At 42.5% G+C, this 24,735-nt stretch overlaps 1 protein-coding gene across 2 annotated transcripts in view; it reads right to left on the reverse strand.

The window, feature by feature from the left end:
• The window catches only part of SECISBP2 (SECIS binding protein 2), a 54,721-nt gene that overhangs the window by 16,737 nt on the left and 13,249 nt on the right, over window positions 1-24,735 (reverse strand). The window contains exons 6-13 of one of the 2 annotated variants that reach the window (XM_077817427.1): window positions 24,285-24,366; window positions 21,311-21,474; window positions 20,377-20,526; window positions 15,491-15,595; window positions 13,938-14,069; window positions 11,712-11,844; window positions 4,169-4,338; window positions 2,378-2,516 (exon numbers count right to left, since the gene is read on the reverse strand). In XM_077817427.1, the coding sequence (XP_077673553.1) occupies window positions 2,378-2,516; window positions 4,169-4,338; window positions 11,712-11,844; window positions 13,938-14,069; window positions 15,491-15,595; window positions 20,377-20,526; window positions 21,311-21,474; window positions 24,285-24,366 (1,075 nt within the window). Of the gene's footprint in view, window positions 1-2,377; window positions 2,517-4,168; window positions 4,339-11,711; window positions 11,845-13,937; window positions 14,070-15,490; window positions 15,596-20,376; window positions 20,527-21,310; window positions 21,478-24,284; window positions 24,367-24,735 lie in introns of both variants that reach the window. The other variant, XM_077817426.1, reaches the window with a different exon arrangement.

Consider the following 24,735-nt stretch of genomic DNA (forward strand, 5'->3'; position numbering starts at 1 on the left):
GTGTTTATGTGACCATCGTTTATTAGCACTGTAGTGTCCAGGAAGTGGATCTCTTGTGTGGACTGGACCAGGCTGAGGTTGATGGTGGGATGGAAATTGTTGAAATCATGGTGGAATTCCTCAAGGGCTTCTTTTCCATGGGTCCAGATGATGAAGATGTCATCAATATAGCGCAAGTAGATTGGGGCGTTAGGGGACGAGAGCTGAGGAAGCGTTGTTCTAAGTCAGCCATAAAAATGTTGGCATACTGTGGGGCCATGCGGGTACCCATAGCAGTGCTGCTGATTTGGGTGGGCGGGGGGGAGAAAACCTGGATTTGTGCTGGAAATGACCCATCTTGATTATCATACACATTGTAAGAGAGTGATCACTTTACATAAGCTATTACCAGCAGGAGAGTGGGGTGGGGGGAGAGAAAACCTTTCGTAGTGATAAACACCTATTTTTTCATGATTTGTGTGTATAAAAACAAACATCTTCTGTATTTTCCACAGTATGCATCTGATGAAGTGAGCTGTAGCTCACGAAAGCTTATGCTCAAATAAATTGGTTAGTCTCCAAGGTGCCACAAGTACTCCTTGACTTTGGGTCTGATTCTGCAAACCAACTTCCAGGAGCATCTGACACGCATCTGACAAGGCCCTGCTCTGCCCTCGTGTCCAGGCCACCTGGCCAGTGACTTGGCACGAACAACTCCTAGGCTGGTAACTATAACAACTTTGCAGAACTTGTGTGTGTATGTGTATGAGAGTGAATGAGATGTTACAGCTATAACTGATTTCTTACTCTGATTCTTTCTGTATTCACAATAAACATGGCATTTTGCCTTATCCCCTTTATAAGATCCTGCTGTTTTTTATTTTATTGGTATAACAACAGATCAGATGACCTAAGAGAGACAGAGATTCTCTAAAGACATAGATGCACGCTAGGTAACACTTCCCTGGGAGGCTACTACGGTTTGACAATTTGGGCAATCTTTGTACAATTTACAAATTCTGTTTGATATTGGAGACTCTGCATGCCTGTATCAAACTTCCAACTTCATTTTCAACATGGGGCTTGTTTGCCTCCGTATTGAGCTAAAACCCACAGGAACTGACAGAAGAAATTCTTGCACCTGACACAAGGATAACAATGGAGGGTTGTTAAACTTTGCTGATCATCCATTCATATGGAGCGCCCCTGGACAAACAGCTACCACCCATAGCAAACCTGTTTTTCAAGTCTGAATTCCAGGGATGGTGGTATGTGAGCGAGAGGGGACTTCCTGGGGACTTTCTTTACTTGACAAGGCAGATGAGGGGTGGGGGGATGGGGAGAGGAGGGAAGGGCAGAGTGGGGTTACTTGACACAAGGGACTGAAGTTTATGAAAAAGGGTCACTCACCAGCCATTTTAGAGTAAGCTTGTCCAAGACAGCAGAAGAACACTGTATGCAGGGGTTAGAGTAAGGGGGAGAAGAGACCAGGAGCAGAAAGCTGGCTGCAGGAGCAAAACAGACTCCATGATTCAGAGAAGTCATGGGCTGGAGGAAGTGGATCCCTGACACTGTAGAGGCCTCTGAAGCATTCTCTGGGCTTACGCCAGAGTGGCGCGGAAACTGAGCAGGGAAGTGTGTATAGATATTTTATTGTTTTTTGTACATCTGCATGTTTCTTGTGCTAGCTAAAGTAAAATGACTGGAACCCATACAAAGTCTATAATCCCTGAAGAAGTGAAGTATAAATCCAGAGTGCCCACAAGGTTGGAGCTCTGGAAAAGGTTATGTTTAAGCTTCTAGGGAGTCTGGGTGGGGGTGTCAATGCTATTGGGCTTAGGCCCCCGGGAAGGCAGGGCCCCATTTCAATGAAGTGGTGACAGAGCCAGTGCCTATAAGTGTGCCAGAGGGGTCAAGAAAAGACACAATGGGAAGCTTAAGAGTACACAGGCCAAGTGTGGTAGGACCCAATCACAGGAGCATGGTGAGCGTCCAGCAGGAGGAGCTTTACCAGGGCTGTGACACCATTACAAATACAGTAAATCCAATGTGTGTAGAAAGGAGGCAACAACAACTAGACTTGCAATTATCCAGCAGCACAGACATCAGTTCGGACATGCTCTTCTAGCTGGGCTGGAATTGTTCTCTGCAAAAAAAACTTTTAGAAAACCCCTAGTGGAGGCCTGAGCTCTATACTAATCTTCATTTCACAAGTCTTGTGTAAAAGTTTTTTAAAGCAGCAAGCGCAATTACACCCACACAGCCACCTACGCATTGTATTGTCTACTCAGCAATGTGACACTGCTGGTGTGGTATCCAGTTAGTTAGCTCTTTAAAAAAAATTAAAGAGCCTCCCCCATACCAATAAAAAAATAAGATATTCAGCATCAGGAAATACCTGTTTTGGTATCCTGAGTGAGTGTCTGATCTTCAGTTTTGGATTCTTCACACTGATGAACAGTATCTCCATCATCTTTCGGAATTGTTGTCTGTTCTAACAGGTGCTGTTTTCGCTGTTCTCTCTCTTTCAAAATAATCTTAAACATTAAACAGTTCAGTGTCAGGCAGGCACCAATACAATCAAGTTTTAACACCAAGACCAAATACACAAACACCAACTCCTCCATGTCACTAACATTTGAGCTTCATTGTAGGTGTATCCCCTCACACCAGGTTTAAGCAGCCTGATGTCAGAGTAAGTGTAAAGACTCAAGCCAAAAGCCACATATGCCCTAGCCTGCCTCTGTATCAAAGGGGAAAAGATGAATTTTCTGCACCTACATTAACATTGATGCTTTCTAATGGATACCATCATAACTGGAAGAGAGACTTCTAGTGGCCAACTACAAGGACTCAGAGAAAAGCTGAAGATTAGGGATGAGTCAGAGCAAAAAGTTGGCCCAAAACAAAGGGCAGATAAAAGCACTTAAGTATGAACGTAAAATATGGGAGTAGTCCAATTGCATACACATTTAAGGTACTTTGCTGGATTGACGCTTTATTCCCTCCCATCCTACTATGTAAAATCCAGTCAGTTTGTAGTACATTAGTGTTCCTCAACTGTGGGGGTGAGGCATGGGGGAGGGAGGGAAAAGAGACAAATCTGAGGGGTACAGAGACGACAAAAAGGAAAGGAGAGTGGTGGTACAGGGTGATAAAGGGGAGTATTGGGGATGAGGAAAGCTGTGTAACACTGGATCCAGTGTGATGACTCATTCCAAGTGTACTGCTATAGCTAGAGCAGTGGACCGCTTCTTGAAATCAGTCATCCTTCCCTGCATTTGCAACAGCCCCCAGCGTAGCTTGCTATTGCAGCAGGTAACATGTATGGGGCTACTGGCTCAGTTGACTGGTCCAAGCTTTGTGACCACTCACACCACAGGGCCCAGTTTAAGAGGGGAAAAACAAGAAAAAGCAAAATCAGATACTCCTATTACAATGGCTCCTAAATGTACTAAACACTGTACAGACCCCAACCCCCCAGAAAGTCCACAAAACATGGTCCACATCCCTTAAGTTTACAGTCTGAAAACTGATAAACAAAGGGTGATGTCGTTGCTGCTGCTTGTTAGCTATAGTTTTTATATTGTACAATTTTCAGGTGCACTTCAGCAGTACAGAGTAGTTATTAAGCCATCCTAACTGGCTCCATGAGGATCTCCTTGTACTAAGGAATCCCAGGTGAAACTGAACTAATGCTACGCCACTGCCCACACCATAAAAGGGATGCCAAAGAGGTATGCGAAGGGGCCTGGATGTCCTTATATTTTCAGTTTCCATAAAAGCTCCATGGGCAACCAGGCAGAAATTAGAGAAGCTTTCGGGCTGCTCTAATTTATACTAGGGATCAGACCATCCTGCCCAAACCTGCACTGAGCACAGTCTGGCTAAACTAAAAAACTTGGTACTTAATACGTTTCCCCATCCCAAAGAGTTGAGCACTTTTTCATATAGACAGTCCTTGTGCTATAAAGTGGCTTGAGTTAGGACTAGAAAATGCTGATTTGGAACACTGAATAATATATTTAGCTTCATCATATACAAAGATTTTTTTTTTTTTTTAAAATCAAAGATATCTAAAACTGAATTTGTAGGAAGGCTAAAATCCAGATTAATACATTTAACAGATGATGGTGATTGCTTAAAAAGATAGTAGAGCTATTTAATAAAAGGTAATAAATTGGAGCACCTTTTTAAGAGATGTTGGTTTCTTTGCTTTGGGGACTTCTCTCTGCTTTCCTTTCTTTACCAAAGGAGCGCTGGAGTCCAATGGATTATGTGGTGTCTTCCCTTGATTTAATTGTTGATTTTTTGTTACTGTTGTAGTTTCCTTTGAAAGCAATGGTATGGCACCGCCAACTGAGATAAGAAAGTTTTAATCAGACAGCTGTAACTCAATGTTAACATCTGAACAAAATCTAAGGCAAATTTAGTGTTTGGTTGTCATATGCAACAGGTCCCCTACCATATAAAGAGACATTTTTTAAGCAATATTGAGCTGGGGGGGGAGGGGGCGGGCGGAAGAAGAGCCTCAGTTTATCTCGGCTCCTTGCCAAAAAATATTACCCCACTCATCTCTATTAATTAGCTCTGATCTCTCAATCTCAAAAACATGGAGAAGAAATTAAGCTAAATATTGCAATGCAGGCTATATTCAATATCATACCAATCCAATTTGGGATATTTTAGGAAACCTAAAGTTCTACTAGACTTGTCATTTGGGATTTCGTCCCCTCCACAAACAGATTCTATGGTAGCTTCAAGGATGTGCTAGAGCTTCTAGAATTATTTGTTGTGAATAAGTTAAATGTGTCTAACCTCCTCCAACCCTCTTATTTGTGAACTGCTTGCAAGCCAACACCACACTATTTCTTCTGGAGAACAACGAGATATCTAAGGTACTTATATGGCTCCCATCATCATCTCAGCACTTCAATCCTTAATGTATTTATCCTCACAATGCTCCCATGAGGTAGGGAAGTATTATCCCCATTACAGATGGAGAACTGAGGCACAGAGACAGTAAGTGATTTGCCCAAGGTCACACAGGAAGTCTGTGATACAGCACAGACTGCACCTGGATCTCCCAAGTCCCAAGCTAGCACACTAACCATTAGACCATCTTTCCTCTAACATGCTTCCAATAAGAATTTGTAGATGCATTAAGTCTATGAAACTTTCAGGATCTGCACAGAAATCATTTTACCTTAGTACTTCAATGAATAAGACATCAGAAGTAACAGCAGAGTGAAATTGCCACACTTGTTCCTGAAAATATTGCAAGTCACTTTTTGTATCTCCCAGCCACCTCTACTTAGAGCTTTCAAGGGAATTTGCATAGTATCTTTCTAATATCAAGCAAGTTACTCAGAGCTGATTAGCTACTGTGCACTCAGATTACTTAAAGCTGATACAAGACAGCTTCTCTTTTCAGGCTAGACTTAGTAAACGAGAACTGAGTTGAGAACACAGCCAAGGAAGTTCTGCAATATAAAGGTGTGTGTAGGTAGAGCTAAAGGTTATGTGCTGCTTCATGTCCAGTAATATGCATAAAATCCTGAGGCTCCAATACATCTGTCAAACTATGCATATACCTGCGTATTCACAGCCTGGAGAAAAATAATTAAGAGCTAGGCTATACTTGTGAGTTACAGCGCAATAAAGGAACCCCAGGCACCCTAGCTCACGACCCATCCACAATGGCAAGGCACGTAGAGCGCTCTGACTCCACGGCTACAGCGCTGCTGGTAATCCACCTCGGTGAGTGGAATAACGTTTGTATGGATGCCCTGGTCCTATAGTGAGCTCTGATCGGTCTCCAGAAGTGTCCCACAATACCTGTTCTAGCCACTCCGGTCATCACTTTTGAACTCTACTGCCCTGCCCTCAGGTGACCAACCGTCAGACCTGCCCTTTAAATTCTCTGGGAATTCTGAAAATCCCCTTCCTGTTTGCTCAGCCAGGTGTGGAGTGCTCTCAGTGAATCTATCCAGGTGACCATGCCTCCATGTGCCAGGCGAGCCCCAGTATGGAACAATGGCGAGGTGCTGGACCTCAGTGTTTGGTGGGAAGAAGCTGTCCAGTCCCAGCTGCGCTCCAGCTGTAGGAATTACAATACCTTCGGGCAGATATCAAGGGACATGATGGAAAGGGGCCATGACTGGGACGCACTGCAGTGCAGGATTAAAGTGAAGGAGCTGCGGAATGCCTACCGCAAAGCCCATGAGGCAAACAACTATTCCGGTGGTGCCCCCGCAACCTGCTGTTTCTATAAAGAGCTGGATGCGATAGTTGGGGGCGACCTCACCTCCATTCCGAGGACCACCATGGACACTTCAGAGCCCAGTTCAACAAGGCGGGAGGAGAAGGAGGAGCAGCAAAGCGCGAGCGAGGGTGCCCATGCGGAGGAAGACACCCCGGAATCCCTAGATGCATGCAGCCAGGAGCTGTTCTCAAGCCAGGAGGAAGGTAGCCAGTCGTGGCAGCCGGTGCTTGGGGAAGGCCAAACACCAGAGGAGGTTCCCGGTAAGTGGCTTTTATTTTGGGAAGGAAGTTATTTGATGCAGGCTCCTGGGGTGAGGAGGGTTAGGGCTGCAGGCATGCCTAGATGCGGAATAGGGTGTTGATGTGCTCTCTCACGTCATGGTAATCGGCCTCAGTGATCTCTTCAAAAGTCTCATCCAGAACTTGGGCAATGTGCTTACGCAGGTTTCTTGGGAGAGCCACTGTGTTCCTTGTCCCAGTCAGGCTAACTTGTCCATGCCACTGTGCCGTGAGAGGCGGGAGGACCATTGCTGCACACAGGCAAGCTGCATATGGGCCAGGACGGAATCCACTTTGCAGCAGAAGACCCTCCCTTGCTACCCAGGTCACCCTCAGCAGCGAGATATCTTCCAGGATGAACTCCTGTGGAAAATGTGGGGACAGTGTACAGCATAGGGGCCCCCTGCCGCTGTTGGCTCTCCCCAAGGCACAGAAATCCAGAGGATAGTACAGTCGTGAAACAATCAGTCACGCTTGACCCTGTACTTACTCGCCATTTTGGGGCTCCTGTGGGTTATGTGCGCTCGCTTTGGGAAGGGCAAATTATGCTATTGTGTAGATTGTGCTTGCCCTTAAATACAGGGGAAATCATTGCTCTGTCTGGTGTAAACAATGCTGTCTCTGTTAAGTGTTGCATTTTGCCTTTACAGATGCAACATTGAGATCTCAGCAGTCCGTGTTATCACCGGCCGAAAGACTCCAAAGAATCAGAAAGAGGCCATGTATAAGCAAGGAAGACATGTTGCATGAAGTAATGCAGCATTCAAGTAATGAAAATCGAAAAGTGTAGGAGTGGCGGGAGAGTGAAAGGAGGATCCGCCAGCAGAATGAGGAAAGCCGGCACAAAAGTGTGGTGCTCTGGCAGCAAAGCACGGATCGGCTGATAAGCATAATGGAGCACCAAGTGGACTCTATCCAGGTGCTTGTAGCCATGCAGGCGGAGCACTACCGCGCCCACCCGCCCCTGCAGCCCTTGCCCCAAAACTCTTTCCCTTGTGCCCCCATGTCACCCCCAACCCACTTTCCCCAACATCTGGGTTCTTACCGCCACCAGCTGCCTCCAACACCTGTAGCTTCACCACCCAGCCCTGAAAACTACGACCCTTACCCACTGCACTCAACCCCCATCACCATACAGTATAGCCATCCTGAAGTGCAGCACGCATTGCACAGCACTCCAGACAAGAAGGTCAAGCATGATAACAAGACATACACAAATCTGTGATTGTACTGTTCCCCACCCCACCCCCTTGCCCTTTCTGTTTCCCAAGCAGTTATGTTTCTTTTCAATAAATGGATTTTTTGGCTTTGAAAACATTCTTTATTATTGCATAAAGTAAAAGATATCTTAGCCCAGGAAAGAAACAGGAACTGCAAGTCAGCGTAGCACAGATTCCTAACAACACTGGAACCACTGCAATTCACTCCCGTGCAGGGCACCAGACATTACTGGTGGCTTTCAGCCTCAAATTGCTCCCTCAAGGCATCTCAAATCCTTGCAGCCATGTGCTGGGTCCCTCAAATAGCCCTGTTCTCTGACTGTTCAAATTTAGCCTCCAGGTGTTGAACCTCCGAGTTCCATGCCTGAGTGAATCTTTCACCCTTCTCTTCACAAATGTTATGGAGGGTACAGCATGCGGCTATAACCGTGGGGATGCGGTCATCGGCCAGGTCCAGCTTCCCAGAGAGCACCAGCGGCCCTTGCAATGGCCAAAGGCACATTCCACAGTCATTCTGCACTGGCTCAGCCTGTTGTTGAACCGCTCCTTGCTGCTGTCAAGGCTCCCTGCGTAGGGTTTCATGAGCCATGGCATTAAAGGGTAAGCGGGGTCTCCAAGGATCACAATGAGCATTTCGACTTCCCCTACGGTGATCTTCTGGTCTGGGAAAAAAGTCCCAGCTTGCAGCTTCCTGAACAGGCCAGTGTTCCGAAAGATGCGTGCTTCATGCACCTTTCTGGGCAAGCCTGCGTTAATGTCAATGAAACACCCACAGTGATCCACAAGCGCCTGGAGAACCATTGAGAAAATACCTCTTCCGATTAACGTACTCGGAGGCTAGATGGGCTGGTGCCAGAATTGGAATATGCGTGCCATCTATCACCCCTCTGCAGTTAGGGAAACGCATTTGTGCAAAGCCAGCCAAAATGTCATGCACATTACCCAGAGACACAGTTCTTCTGAGCAGGATGCAATTAATGGCCCTGCAAACTTGTATCAACACGATTCCAACGGTCGACTTCCCCACTCCAAACTGGTTAGCAACTGATCAGTAGCTGTCTGGAGTTGCAAGCTTCCAGATTGCAATAGCCACCCGCTTCTCCACCATCAGGGCAACTCTCAATCTCATGTCTTTGCACCACAGGGTGGGGGCGAGCTCCTCACACAGCCCTATGAAAGTGGGTTTTCTCTTCTGAAAGTTCTGCAGCCACTGCTCATCATCCCAGACTTGCATGACAATGTGATCCCATCACTCAGTGCTTGTTTCCCGAGCCTAAAAGCAGCGTTCCATGGTGGTATGTCCGTGAATGCCACAAGCAAACTCGTGTCATATGCGTTACTTGAGTCAATAGCATTGGAGCCCTCACTGTCACTTTAGATCATAAGGAATAACTCGACTGCTAAACAGGACACGCTGGCGAGACTCGTCAGCATACTCCTCAGCAGTTCGGGCTCCATTCCCGCAGACCGAAAGGGAAGACAAAGCACGCAGTACAAAAAACGTTGAAAGATGGCACCAAATGTGGACAGAAGCAAAGGGAATGCTGGGAAGCGAAACAATGCATCACGGGGTTTTGGGACAGGACCCAGAATGCCCCACACTCCCCACCCCCTTCCCACAAGCCACAGTACCAGAATGGGAAGAGGTGCTCTGTGGGATAGCTGCCCATAATGCAGCGCTCCCAATGCCACTGCAAGTGCCGCAAATGTGGCCATGCCAGTGCGCTTGCAGCTATCAGTGTGGATAGACTGCAGCGCTTTCCCTACTGCGCTCTAAGGAGGCGGGTTTAACTCACAGCGCTCTACATCTGCAAGTGTAGCCATGCCCTAAGAAATTACTCAGTGTTGTACATTTACTGAGCCCTTGCTAGCATTCCTGAAGGCAAAAAATGTAAATACTGAAGTCATTTGTATATGGTTATAGCATTTCGAAAATTAGCCCTTAGAGTCAAACATTTTACCTTCAGACATTAATAAATCCAAGTGTGTTTGTCTTGCCCTCTAACGGTTAACAGTTATAATAAAACAAAATAAGGATATTGCTCAATTTAAGTACTCAAGAACCAATCAGCTGATGATTTAGAATTTAAACTATGATGTAAGGCAGATCCTAAGAGATTACTATTTGTTGTTTCTAGGACCAATTAACAGACATTTAATAATCTCTGAAGCTGTCAAACAAGTCAGTAATTTAACATAGTTAAGATGTGATCTCCTTCCAGTTCTTTAAAATGACAGATGTCTATTATATATATATATATAAACATCCTTTATAAAATTTAAAGTTGTTTAAATTACTATGACTGAGCCACTCTCACTTTCACCATACTCTGAAAATGAAGCACAAGGTAGAAAGGCAATAATGTGAAAAAATGCTATCTTTGTCACACTATTAGATTGCTGTGGCTTTTCCTATTCTCTTTACTTTTTTGCAGCTATATCAGCTGTTAGCATAAAGGTATTTCACAACCTATAAGCCAGACTCAAATTTTGGCTCAGTTTCAAGTGATTTATTGTGAACACTTGAGTCTCAAAAAGTTCTTAATAATGCAATAGCTGTCTTATCCCTCCTCGGTACAACCAAGACATTCTCATCCCTCTTACGAGACAATGCCAGACACAAGTAATCTAATGTAATTACTACTACAGGGGCAGACGCTATGATTCATGATGCTTTACTTCCTGCTACACCACTCGCCCTGTCCCCACCTAAAATTATCCTCATGTAAGTACTTTTAAAAACTATTCTGTGATTTAGGATTAACAATTGTAGTTGCTAGAATCTCTCCAATATTATATTTTGGCTGCCTTTAATGCTAGAAGAGAGATTATACGCAAAGTATTCCAAGTTCTCACAGTGAACAAAGACAAAAAACACCGATAATTGATATCCAGTTATTCCTTTGAAATCTCAAGAATGGCATGGTATTAAAAAAAGTTATGAAATTAATTTTACCATATAATAATTTATTGTTACTAAATTATTTGTAACTATGTACAAATGTTACTGAGCCCTGAGTTACAAGGGCTCGGTAACTTTTGTATATTGTCAGTATATTGTTTCCACAGTACCAAAATAAGGAGAGAAATTCTTAATCATTGCCGAGTGATATGGATTACTAAGTTTTTCCTTTCTACTTGAACTAATGTAGTTAAATGTAAGTTTTCCTTACAGGTGATCTACAATGCAATGTGTTGTGCCATTTTTGTTTCTTTAGGATTACAAATAAAGCTTGAAAGCATTTCTTTCCCTCACCATAGCCAGGTTTTTGCTCATTTTTTACCTTACAACTAACAGACACTAAGTCTTGTCTTTTGTTTTTGCCTAGATAACTCTTCCATGAACCAGGGAATTGCTGTGGGAGTTCTCAGCCCTCAGCTGAAAGGGCTGAGATGGAAAGGTTTGAATCTTTACCAGAGAGCTTTTCTCCCAAGTGTTAGTCAGGAGTTTCAGTTAAATCAGTGTTAAAAAAAATGAAACTGACTGAAATTCTCTTCACTTTCATTCGCTCAGGTTCCAGTCTTGCCACTTGCAATGTCATAATCTTATCAGTTCCCCAATTGTCAATAAGGAAGACCTCAAGCAAAGGAAGAGCAAACAAGACCCGACAGTTTTAATTTTAAAAACAAAAGCTAAAACAGACTTCGGCCATCCCCATACATCATAAAGCAGAAAAGAGACCAAATATGTCCCCCTCTTGCCAACTTTTCAGGTTAATTTTCAGTCATCTTTCCGACCCATCTGAATAGATATTATCCAGCTAAATTGTAGTTCTTCCCTACCTCCACCCCATGTTATCTATCTTAACTTTTCATATAGATCTTTGCTTCACTTTGATTTTCTTGTCCATCATAAATGTGAAGTATATTCCTCCAATTACCACATTAAAAGTGAGGCTATTTTTAAATTTCCCATATTTGAAATCAACACAGTTGACATGAAAAAAGGAAATTAATCATAGCTTATACCTGAAAGCACCATAGGTTTTGAGGACTGTTTCGATTTCTCTGCATGTTGCTTCTGCTCCAATACAGCCAGCATGCCTCCCAAATCCAACTTCACTGGAATCTGACTCTTCTTTCCACTGCTCTTAGAAGCTTCCTAAGAAAGACAGGAATAAAACAGCGGTTGTCCCATTTCAGATCTTAAGAGGCTGCATTTCTTGTGATGTACAATATACTATGGACACATTCATTCAGGAATATTTGTGTTCAAAGATTAAAACAAGTGGAAAAAACACATCAAATCTTAATGTTTTGGAACAGTGATTGTTTTGGATTAATGATGTATGTTTTTTGATACCTACTGTAATGGAACATCAAAGACCTCTTTACACTAGCTTCAGCAGACATTTCACGACTGAACAGGCTTCTGCTTTGGGAAGTATGTAGGGTACCTTTTACTAAAAAGGCTTACTGGAGTTACTAATTTTACTTCAGAAATATATAGGATAAATAGTTGATGCATTTTTGTTTTAGGCAGCTGTTTTTCAACACCTGGGCCTGGTGCAGACACTTCACCCTTCCCCAGGCCTTTCTTTGAAAAGAATTCTCTAGTGATTCCCACTTTATGTGCAGTCATCTGACAAATAGCCTTATATTCCTGTCTCTCTATTCAAGAAGGTGGGCAAGTAGCCTCCTCCATGGCTGGCACTATACTTCTCAGTAGCCTCTTCTGTCCAGAGACAAAATTAATTTTAGATCCAAATTTATAGAAGCTCCATGTACTTGCTTTTATTACTGTAAATAAATAACCTAACAGAGGCAGAAACATGAAACTTAGGGTATGTCTTTACTATAGCTGTGCCACTGTAACATAGACACTTCCTAAATCACCAGAAGTGGTTTTTCCATTGATGTAGTTAATCCACTACTCCAAGAGGTGGTAGTGAGGTCAGCAGAAGAATTTTTTTTATCAACCTAGCTGTGTCTACACCAAGGGTGAGGTCAACCTTACCACAGTACTCCAGGTGCAAAATTTTTCATAGTCCTGAGTAACATGACTAAGTCAATCTAATTTTTAAGTGTAGGCCAGGCCTAAGGTTGCAGAAAGTACTAACAAAATGTTATTTTATAGCTACCTAAATAAGACACAAGACGATCTCTGCAGGATCATGGTCTTCTTGATTTCTGTACACAAACCATGCCAGAGTAAGCAATATATCCAAACCAAGGTTGCCTTCCTAAATTGTTGTAACTCTTTCTTCCTTCATAGTCCCAGCCATCATCATTTTAGTAATGTACCAACCCAATAACAAGCCAAGCCAGGAAGCAGGAGACTAGGGCATTCTGCTTTACTTCCATTACCAGAGCTATGCTACAACCTAGCTCCGCATGGCTGACTACTAGCTTGCCCTACCACCTGTTTGATATCAAGATAGAAATAATTTTGAAGAGCTCACTAAAACAGTAAAAGCATTTCTCAAAGTTTAGAGAGAACAATATAGACCCAGTAGAATGCTAATAAATCCAAGTCAAGCTTGATCCAGCAAGAATTTTTTGGAATAAGGCAGCTTATGTCTTAAAAGGTAGCTTGGGGCAGCACTGCAGCCCTAGAGAGAAGCTGCTTTCCTTCCACAGCTTAAAAATGATGAGCCTATGGTTGGATGTAGAAGGGAGAATATAATCTCTGGGTGTGTAATATCCTTCAGACTCCAGCACAAACTGTTCCTGAATTCTTAAGACACTGGTTTAGGATAGGGCACGTCATGATCAAGTCAGATGGGCTAAGGCAGTGGTTCTCAAACTTTTGTACTGGTTACCCCTTTCACATAGCAAGCCTCTGAGTGCGACCCTCCCCCTCCTTATAAATGAAAAACACTTAAATATATTAACACCATTCTAAATGCTGGAGGCAAAGGGGGGTTTGGTGTGGATGCTGACAGCTCGCAACCCCCCACCTCATGACCCCAAGGGGTCCCGACCCCCAGTTTGAGAACCCCTGGGCTAAGGGGACAACCTCCAATACTTAAAACATATGTACTGCAAAAACAAGTGAAGACACACTGGCCAAATTTCTTCACATCTGATAACCTAAAGTGGCTCGATTTTCACAGGAGCCAAGTGCTTCCAACTAAAGAATCAGGTCACTTACTGTAGATACAAAAAAGATACACCTGCATTTAAGCTTGAATCTTTTGGTCCTTATTGCATTTTCAGCCTATGATCACTTACTTTCTATGGGAACTGGTTTACCTGAGGTTTTTTTCTTTCCAACATAGCAGATGAAGCCTGTTTCCCTGTTTTTTTCCCTGCTGTTACAACAGCTCCCAAGTGCGACATATCATTTTGATAATGGCGGTCACAGGACTCTTTGGTTAGATGTACCTTTGAAATTTAAAGACAGAAAGAAAGTGCCAAGAAGGAACAGAAAATGTTTAGACTCCAGTCATATAGACTTAAAACACCAAAATGTAAGCAATATGAATATCTGCAGGGGAATAAAGGGAGCATGTGGTAGTCAAGTCTACCTAAAGTAACAGGAGCTGTGACCCAGACCTGAAATAGTAAGCAATGAGTTTCCTCTCACTGTGAGGAAACAGTGAGCATTCACTGGCTGCTAGATTAGTCAACTACATCCAAGCCCTCTATCTTTCTTCAGTATTTCTAGTTTGCCTACTATGATAGTACCTAGATTCTTCTAATGCAATGTCTCATTCTTTTCTGGTTGGTGGTGAAAAATATTTTTGCGACCCCTCTACATTTATTACAACAATAAAAAAAATATGACAAGCCTATATGGTGGGTGGGTGTGTTTTGAGACCATGCTTCATCTCACAAACTTTGAAGGTTTGGGCTGCCTCCAAGTTATTCTGGAAATTTTATATTTTTTGCTTTAGAATAAAAGTTTTTAATACTTTGTGAACACACCCCACCCTCCGATTGTCTTTTGTTATCCCCCTGCAGATCACAGCCCAAAGATTTATAAACACTACTCCAGTGTAACACAGAAATGGCTTAGGGCTTGTCTACCCACTCACAGTGCTACTGTAGCATTTAGCTAAGACACTACCTATGCTGACATGACAGCTGCCCTCCTATCAACACAGCGCTGTCTATACTGGGGGTTAGGTTGGTATAGCTATGTCACTTTTCCACACCCCTGAGCGATGTAGTTATGCTGACATAAGTTGATAGTACAGGTCAAGCCTTAGATTTACTCCTTCACTATAGAATAATTTTGAAGCGGAAAATAGTGAAAGGAATGCATATGCAGGTAGATTACTTTTGCCAAAAAGCTGCACAGTTCTTACCCTTGCTGCAGACTGGCACTGAAATGTAGTGTTCTAGGTGCCCTAGATATATAATTGAGTAGATTTAACACTGATCAGGCTGCAGAGCCAGAAGTTGAAGATACTCAGCAACAGACATCTGAGAGTCTAGGTGGGTGAGGTAATATCTTTTATAGAACCAACTTCTGTTGGTGAGAGACAAGCTTTCGAGCTTACATAGGACCTGAAAAAGAGCTCTATGTAAACTTGGAAAATTGTCTCACACCAACAGAAGTTGGTCCTATAAAAGATATTATCACACCCACCTTGTTCTCTAATGTCCTGGGACCAACATGGCTACAACACTGCAGTAGACACCTGTGTCCATTTTCCCTTACTCGTTCTAAGAGCAAGCCTCTTCACCAATAGAAGCACAACTACTATGGAAATTCAACATTTTAAAGTTTCCATTTTTCTCTGTTTGGTTTTTGGAGATACAAAGCAAGTGTATGGGAGTCATCTAACAAGATTTCTTACTTCAGGCTGCCTTCTGCTAACAGGAGGAGTATAGGATGATTTCTGAGTCCCCACCCTGTTTTTTCGGTCAGCGGCAGCTGCCAGGTCAGGAAACTCTTCAGCATCCTAAATAAAATACAAGCCATCATTTTTAAAGAAGACAATCAGCTCCAAATTCCCAGCTACAAATCAAATATACATTCTCTCCCTCTCTTCCACATAAAGAAACATACATCATCTGTTTTGGTGTATAGAGGTTCACAGATCTGAGTGCGTCTCCTTCAACTATTAACAACATCTTAATGCTTAAAAGCTGCAGAAGGCACAGATTTTGCATATGGCAGCAAACAGTTCAGAGATGAAGGGATTATTTAAAAAAAAAAAAGCTTGCATTAACAGATGCCAGACCTTGAATCTTTTCTTGTACTCTGAGTGCAGTCAGTACTGCAGCCGACTAGTATGGACAGTTAAAAGTAACAAAATGGCTCCTTTTAGGAACCACTCTTTAGATGATTTACAAGCATTCTGAACTACAAAGCCCCCATTTCCAACTCTAGCCTCCAGTTATGTAGTTCTGACTTAAAAAGCGTAGGTGAGAGAGAAGGGGGACAAAATAGCAGAGTGCCACAAGTTTTGGACTATGGAATTGTGAACTCAAAGAAATCAGTATATGCACGTTTTGATACAACTGACCATGTACGTTTACAGCGAAACAACAGCACAGAGAATGCATGTATGCAGTATACAATATTAAACGAACTAGAAGGCCACGCTCTTGTTGCTTCTGTAGGCCGAGGGCATTAAAAAAAAGCACATTACAGGCTCCTTGACTTCCTTCATTCTCCGCACAAGCTCCTTGTATGCCATGCTCCAATCTCCCACAATTTCAGGGACTCCTTGCAGCCACCCCACCCTCCACCTCAGGCCAAAGATAGCATGGCCCTCCATTCTCTCCATGCCATGGGCTCTATGTGCCCTCCCCATTTCCTGCTGCCACATGCCAGGAGCTCTGTGTTCCATTTGTCCTCCTCCTCCCATGCCAGGAGTTTTGTCCCTGCTCATTTCCCCACTCTGCCACATGGTAGGCATCTCTCTCCCCCATGTTCCCTTTCCCATACCATTTTCCATGCTTTCCCCACCCACCCCACCCCTGCGGTCCCCTCTGTATGTGCCCTCATTCCTAAAAAGGCCACTCACATATTCCCAGAATACGACATTTCAGTACTTCTGGGAATGGCATGTCTCCACTTCCACTGGAAGCCACGTCTAATTTTGTATCAGATAGGAACAAACCTTCAAAAAGCAGGACAAATGGCCTGCCTACTCATTCCTCCCTATTCCCTCTCCCCACATTCTCATTTCTTTTCTTTTTTTCCTCTGACTGGGAGGTAAGTAATTCAGGATGTCAACAATTTTAAACTGTACTTGGAGGATAGGCAGATCTGAGATGGGTGATATAGATACACTGGAAAGTGTTAATGGCTGCCATCAACTAGTTCTTCAATCTAAAGACCATTACAGAGGTAGCTGAAGCTGCTACAAGATTCAAGGAGCTCCATGAATCCCCTATTTCCCCCTTCAGATTTTTTCAATTTTTACCCAGATCAATTGGAGTTTTGCCCACTGATGCTTAGAACATCAAGTTTTGAAACTGACAGGATGTGGTGTTCAAATATCTGTAATGAACAGACTGACATCTCCGAGCCAAGTGAAAGACTTCTTTGCTCAGCCAATTAGCACCATAACACTATGCTTAATGGAATTTTTGAATATATTAAAAAAACAGTTTTCAATCAAAATGTACTTTAAAATGCAACTTACACTAAGTAAAACTGAATGTTATCTATGAAAACTACTTCTCAGTTTTATTTGTGCAATAGCTAAATTACAATAGGAATTTAGAGTAAAAATAATGCTGATTAGAACTATTCTTTTCTGGAGGCAGGAAAAACAAATTTACATTAATACTCTCACAGTAACCTTAAATTGCCCAAATTACACACATTTTGAAATAGGTCTGTTGTAAACATATACCATTTATATAAAGATAGGAGTACTTATGCCTTCATATTGATCAATTTCAGCAGGAGTTACATGAATCTGAAGACCAAATTGGGTTATATGTGGGTAAGGTGGAAGAGTTAAGGTTAATATGAAAATCTTAAAAGGGAAACCAATTTAAAATCTAGACAATGTCAAAAAAATAGGGTAATCTGAGGTCCTACACATGTCCTGCCCTCCAAGTCCCAGTCAGTTCAACGTTTTACCACACATTTTTGAAAAAGCCTCTCTCCCCACTGCTGTAGGAGAAAAGAGCCACACAAACAAATGGAAACTGCTTCATTTACTAGAGAAACAAAAATTAACATACAAAGTGCTGTCCAATGCACAAACACAGGAACAATTCCGTAATTTTAGGGAAAAATGTTCAGAGTTACTACTTACCATTAAAAGGCTCTGTTTTTTTTTTTTTTTAAACATGTAATACACAAAAATGTACATGTGTAATCTTTACCTAGCAGAATACCTGATTTTCTCCTGAATAATTATATTGGACAAATCAACTGGATCTTCCCCCACTCCAACATAATACTTAATCTGAAGCACATGACTAGGGCTGTCCCTAGCTATTTTGGTGCCCTATGCAGCCACCTCACGGGGGGGCTGTGTGGGGCCCCAGGCCTCCGCGGGGGAGCCCCGATCCCAGGCCTACGCAGGGGGGAGCAGCAGGGCTGGCCACTTCCTGCAGGAAGTGGAGTGACCCAACCCCAGCCTGCTCTGCTCCCCTGGCTCCCAGCCTTGGGGGGAGGGGGGAACCGTCCCTCAGCACTCACCGGTGGTGCAGCTGGGAGCCACGGGAGCAGAGCAGGCTGGGGCCAGGTAGCTCTACTTACCGGTGAGTGCAGGCCCGACTGCTTCTAGAGTCCTCAGGGGAGTGCGGGCGGGGCTGGGGCAGAGCAGGGGCGGGGGCTTGGGGAAGAGCCGGAGCAGCATGCAGCTACCCAGGGCACCAGGAAATTTTGAGCCCCAAATTTCCTGGTACCCTACGCAGCTGTGTACTTTGCATATGGGTAAGGAAGGCTCTGCACATGACACATTGTTAGCTGTACAGTGTAGCAAAGCAATAAGAAGCAGATTTTAATTGCTTCCTTTGCTACGAAAAAGAAATCCCAAGTTGAAGGTTTTAGTTGCTTGTAGTCATGATGCACATTATGGCTGCAAATCCTGCAGAGGAATCTACTAGAACTGGTGTGGAATTCAGTGGGACTTAACATGTGCAAGTGTCATGTTACCACACCCTGTTTTCCCCTCTGATCTCCATTGTCACATACAGAGTCTGATTTGCCTAACTTCTCAGTTAGGGTTTTGTAATATACTGTTGTGACATTGTCTACTTAAAATATAACTATGCAAATCATCATTGCTACCACTGTTATATAATTGCAACGAATCTTATACAAAGTGTAATGCAGCCAGAAAGGGTTAAATAGCTTGCAGGCTAACCAACCCAGAGCCAACCTATAGAGACATATTAGAAATGAAAGGAGTACTTGTGGCACCTTAGAGACTAACGAATTTATTTGAGCATGAGCTTTCGTGAGCTACAGCTCACTTCATCAGTGAGCTGTAGCTCACGAAAGCTCATGCTCAAATAAATTCGTTAGTCTCTAAGGTGCCACAAGTACTCCTTTTCTTTCTGCGAATACAGACTAACACGGCTGTTACTCTGAAACCTGTCATATTAGAAATGGTAATTAGGACCATTCGATGTTAGATTGGCTAGAACTTTGAAATGCAAACCTATATTGTTAGACGTTAGAAGTGATACTAATTGTCTGTGTGCACTCAAACTTTACATAGGAACGATCTGTTTAGCCATCTGTGACTAGAACTATTAATTCAGATATCAAAAGGGAGTATTAACATTTAGATGAATCTTGGGTGAAATAATGTCTATATGTCTCTTTGAAGTTTGTGATACAGCACTTTATCCATTAGGCAGTCTATGTTAATTTGTGTAACTAATTACTGGTGGTGCTTAGGAAACAGAAGGTTACATCAAAAGCCTATTGTTTACCCAGGACTGTATGGTCAAGTGGCTGCTAGAAAACTGTATCAAAATACCCTTGGGTCCTGATCCTGTTTATCTCAGATCTGCTTGAGGTTTCATGCAGGGGAACCCTAAGCCACAAGGGCTGAGATCCCAGTTCTGACTGGACCACCCTGAAGACTATAACCTATGGACTACTTCTGAAAGAAGTCTTTGCATCTACAAGCTCACCATCTCTGCTATGAATCTGAATCTCAAGATTGACTCATGTCTGTATGTATACTGATCTTTTAACCAATCCTCTCTCCCTTTTCTTTTTTTTAAAAAGATTTTAGTTTAGTTAATAAGAATTGGCTGTAATTCTTATCGTGTATTTAAGTAAGATCTGGAAGATTCATTGACTTGGGAAGTAATATGTCCGATCCTTTGGGACTGGTAGGACCTTTTTTTGTATGATAAATAAGATTTGTTAATCCTCATCATATCTAACATGGGTGCCTCGGTGGAGGCCTGAGGCTGGGTTACTTTAAGGAAACTGTGTTGTTGGTTTCTGGGTAACCAGTGAAGTTATTATGGAAGCTGTTTTGTGCTGGCTTGGTAAATATAAGTATTGGAATATCCACCAGCTTTGGGGATTGTCTGCCCCATTCTTTGCAGTTCACCTTAATTGAGTGACCTCAGCTGGATCCCTTGGGATTCTGGTCACAACTGTACTTTGGGACTAGGGAGAAAATTACCTTCTTAAATATACATACAGAATCAGTCTACACCACAGACCTGAATCCAGGTTTCTACAAATTAGAAATCATATACCAACCCCTTAATGTGCACACATTACCAAAACTTTCGACTGTACCTCAATCCTCGGTGGTTCCTGTACTATAAAGCTGTCATTTTGAGGTTTTTCCACTTCAGGATTTGATTTAGGTTTCTTTTTCTTTTTTTTCTTCTTCTTTTCTGATCCTTCTTCAGGCTCGGTTTCACGAGCATCATTTCTTGTTTTTGTCTATTGAAAGACCACGAGTGGAGTAAATCAACAATTTACAGACGACTAGTATCAGAATACAAGTAAAAATATTTTAAAAAAAAACACCAAACTTATGCAACTGATCAAACATGTACAACAAAGTATGCCCTAACCAATCTACATTGTGATAGCATATGGGCAGAGTTTGATCATCATTTAAGACCCAGCAGCAGTTAGAGCACAGCAGAAAACATATTGCTGTAAACGTACTGCACAATTATCACAGCATACCTTGGATAAAGTGATTTGGGCAGAAAACATTTCTCCTAAAAGAGGACATGTTTCAACTTTAACTTTTGAAGACAGCAAGATGTGGAAGAAGTGTAATTTAAAATTATGGACAACACTTCTAACAAACAGTGTAAAATTACACCTAAACTACCTTAGCAAAGAGGCATTTGGTTTACAGATACTATAAAAAAAAGCCATTAATGTGTCAATGGATGATGTTGGGGTTCTCAAACTTCGCTGAACCAAGACGACAGACTGAAGCCTGAGCCCACCTGAGCTCCGCCGTTCTGGGCAGGGGTACCAAAGTCAAAGCCTGAGCCTCACTGTCCCAGGTGGGGGTGGCCAAAGTCAAAGCCTAAAGGGCTTTAGCCCCAGTCATTGGAGCTCAGGCTTCAGCCCCGGCCCCCGGAAAGTCTAATGCCAGCCCTGGCAACCTCATTAAAACAGGGTTACAACCCACTTTGGGTTCCTGACCCACAGTTTGAGAACCACTGTTAGATTAATGGAGTGTAACAGACAATTCTCTGAATACCTTACTATTTGCCTGAACATCTGGTTTTTCTTTGCTGCAAGAATGGTTATTGGAAATAAGTTCAGAGGCTGGTGAGGAAACAACTCTCTTTGGAGCCTGCGATAGTATGGTGGCCTGTGATAAATGTGACTGCGTGGAGTAAGGTGCAGATGTCGGAGGAAGGGCTGCTGGAAAGAAAAAATTATTCAGAGCTATTTAAAGGTAAATTATTTCACAAGATGCTTAATATTTAAAAGGTTTAGGAATTAATCAAATACTACCATGTCTACAGTTAGTGACAAGGTATTCTGAATGTTTTTAATTTAGTTTCTTTGACTGCTGTTCAAATTAGTTACTTGGCAGCTAGAGAGCAAAGTGTTTCCTTACTACATTTTTCCTCCACTGGGCATGCATACTACTTTGTTGTTATGCAGATCGTGGGCTTTGACATTAATTTTTATTTGCAAAAGAGAACTGAAAATTAAGTTTTGGGAAAACTGCAGTTAAATGCAAGAGGACCCCCCCTCTGAACTATTCTAGGCTCAAGTGTTCGATTAAAAAAAAAAAAAAAAAAAAAAATCTATAAACAGCCACCATAAAGCCAAAATGAGAAACCGAACACCCCAACATAACTCTGTTTTAAATACCACCTCATCACCCCTTACCCCACAATAGCCCTGATAAAGAAATAAGGTTCAAGAGTGCCCTGAGAGTCAAAGAGAAGTAGGAATCCTCACACTAAGAACCTCCTGCCAGCAGCTCCCTTCTCCCACTCACTCAAACTACCAATACTACCTCAGTCTTATCTGGGCTGAACTTCAGCCAGCTAGCTCTTATCCATGTCCCAACCATATCAATGTTGTATACAGTACTGATGTAGTTGTGTCAGTCCCAGGATATTAGAGAGATAAGGTGGGTGAGGCAATATCCTTTATTGGACCAACTTCTGTTGGTGAGAGAGACAAGGGGCATGGCTACGCTGGAAACTTCGAAGCGCTGTTGCGGGAAGGCTCCCGCAGCAGCACTTTGAAGTGAGAGTGTGGTCGCACGCAACTGCAAGCGCTCCTGGTAATCCACCTCCATAAGGAGATTAGCTCTGAGAGCTGGGAGTGCGGCTGCCAGTGCTTGAAGCCTCTCTACACTAGCGCTTGAAAGCGCTCACACTTGCTGCACTCAGGGGGGTGATTTTGCATACCCCTGAGCCAGCAAGTTAGAGCGCTATAAAATGTAAGCGTAGACAAGTCCAAGCTTTCAAGCCACACAGCTCTGTGTGGTTCGAAAGCTTCTCTCTCTCACCAACAGAAATTGGTCCAATAAACATTACCATCTTACCTCCCTTGTCTACCCTACTATACCAAGACATTTGACCAGATATCTTGACAGCACTGGCTGGGCTGGGCGAGAGCAACTCAAACCCTTCAACTGCCTTCCATAATAGGCAACACTTACCTATTCAATAGAGGAGAGACAACATGGACCCTAAGAACAAAATTACCCATCTACTCCTGCTGGGGTTCAGAGACAAGGCATCAACACCTCACAATCAATGGATCAAAGGCAGAGATAGATTTAATATCAGCATAGACATGAGGAGTTCATCTAGTAGTGCTACCAGTTCCTGTGCTCAAGTCTGTACTGAGATTGCATCAAGGAGATCTGAGGCAGCCATACATTCAGAACTGTCTTGCCACAATACTGGATGATACTGCTGATAGTTGGCTATTTCTTTACCAGAAGCTAGCATTCTAGTCTCCCTAAAGTAGGCACTGATGACCTCTGCCAATAAATTGAGCCAGATTTTTCATCCTGGCCTTCAGCCAGCAAGGAACACGAGTCCAGAGCACAGCTCATGACAAAAAAGTATTCACAACACTTCTGCCATCGGGGGGGGGGGAAGAAGGGAAGAGAGAGAAACTGTCCCAAATTCAAGCAGCGAAGACCTTGCATTTCTCCTCTCAAGACACTGCCCTGCAGCCACAGAAACAGACAGTGAAGTCTGAATTGGATCCATTTTATCTGCAAAACAGCAGGAAATATACTTGTAATGGCAAGGACTCAGCCAGCCAGTGAAAGAAGACAGCTACTAACAACCAGGTAGTCAACCACTCAAAACAAGTTTGCTTATCAAGGTTTACTAAATGTTGTTAAGGGTACTTGTAATTTGCTACTGATCTTTTTTTTAATAGAAAGCAAAGCTCTAAACTTGGAGTACTCTTAACATCAGAAGTCGAAGATCACTAGACTTCAAATACTTCAATACCTGATAATTTCTCTTAATTAAAAAAAAAAAAAAGCAGCAGCACAGGAATAAGTACATCAGCACTACTCTTTAAACGTCCATGACATCACAGACAAAAATGGGACAATTAGCTTGTGAATTCTATATACACCAGTTAACCACTTGCGGTTAATTGAGAGAGCAGATATTTATGCTGCAATACAAATGGATATAGTTTTGAAACATAAAAACTGATACATTACCATAAAATATTCTTCACCCTACAAGATAAGCTTATACATAAAATCTGAGGAGACCTAAGCCCTAAAAGAAAAATGAATGCATTTTCAATGCAAAGTGGTTTGCTAAGAACAATTTTCCTTTTGCCATTTTTGCTTTTAAAAAGTGAATTTTTAACTTTAAACCTAGAGATCTGCTACAAACTAAGAACTCTCGCTGCATTAGAAATCCATTATTTACATATATTTTGGAAGTAGTTTGTGATAAGTCAAGATATTTACATAGCAATTAAAACAATTACTCAAGTTAAGTGTCCCCTCAAGCCACACAGACACTTCAGTGAAGGAGAAATTGGTTTCAAGTTTGCTTCATTATCTCTCACTGGTTAGTTTTCACATTGTAGGTTTTTATTTTTAAATGTGCACATTTATTTTATTCTCAAGAAGCATTCAGCACTACTGTAACTTTTATATTGAGATGCAGAGTCAATTCAAACCCAATAAGTGGCAGATATTTTGGGGTTTCTCCAGCACTTACCTCTAGTATCAAGTGAAGAGGAAACTGAACCTGCTTCTGTATAAATTTTTGATACAGCTTTCTTTTCCACGGAAGCTTCATTCTACAAAGCAACAACATATTGTTTTGTATTCTTAAATACACAAGACTCCCAAATGTACATAACTTTTTAGACTCATCTGGAACAGAATCACTGGGCCCGATTATATTCTGCAACTATACCAAGACCCTTTTATACCATTCAATTAGTAAAAAGCATCTTTAAAAGGGGGTAGAAATGGCACCCTGAGAATACCTCCTGCCAGTGGAGATCTGGCATAAAAGGTTCCATGACACTCCTGCTCTCAGGCTCCAGCAATTATGTGAACGAAATGCAAATCAGAACACAGACTTACTTTACTTTAGCAATAAAAATGAGATGCAGAGCATTTCCTGGTAATTAATGACTGGCTGAAGCTGATGCCAGTTAGTC

This window comes from Eretmochelys imbricata, chromosome 5 (genome assembly GCF_965152235.1).
Source record: "Eretmochelys imbricata isolate rEreImb1 chromosome 5, rEreImb1.hap1, whole genome shotgun sequence".
NCBI lineage: Eukaryota > Metazoa > Chordata > Testudines > Cheloniidae > Eretmochelys > Eretmochelys imbricata.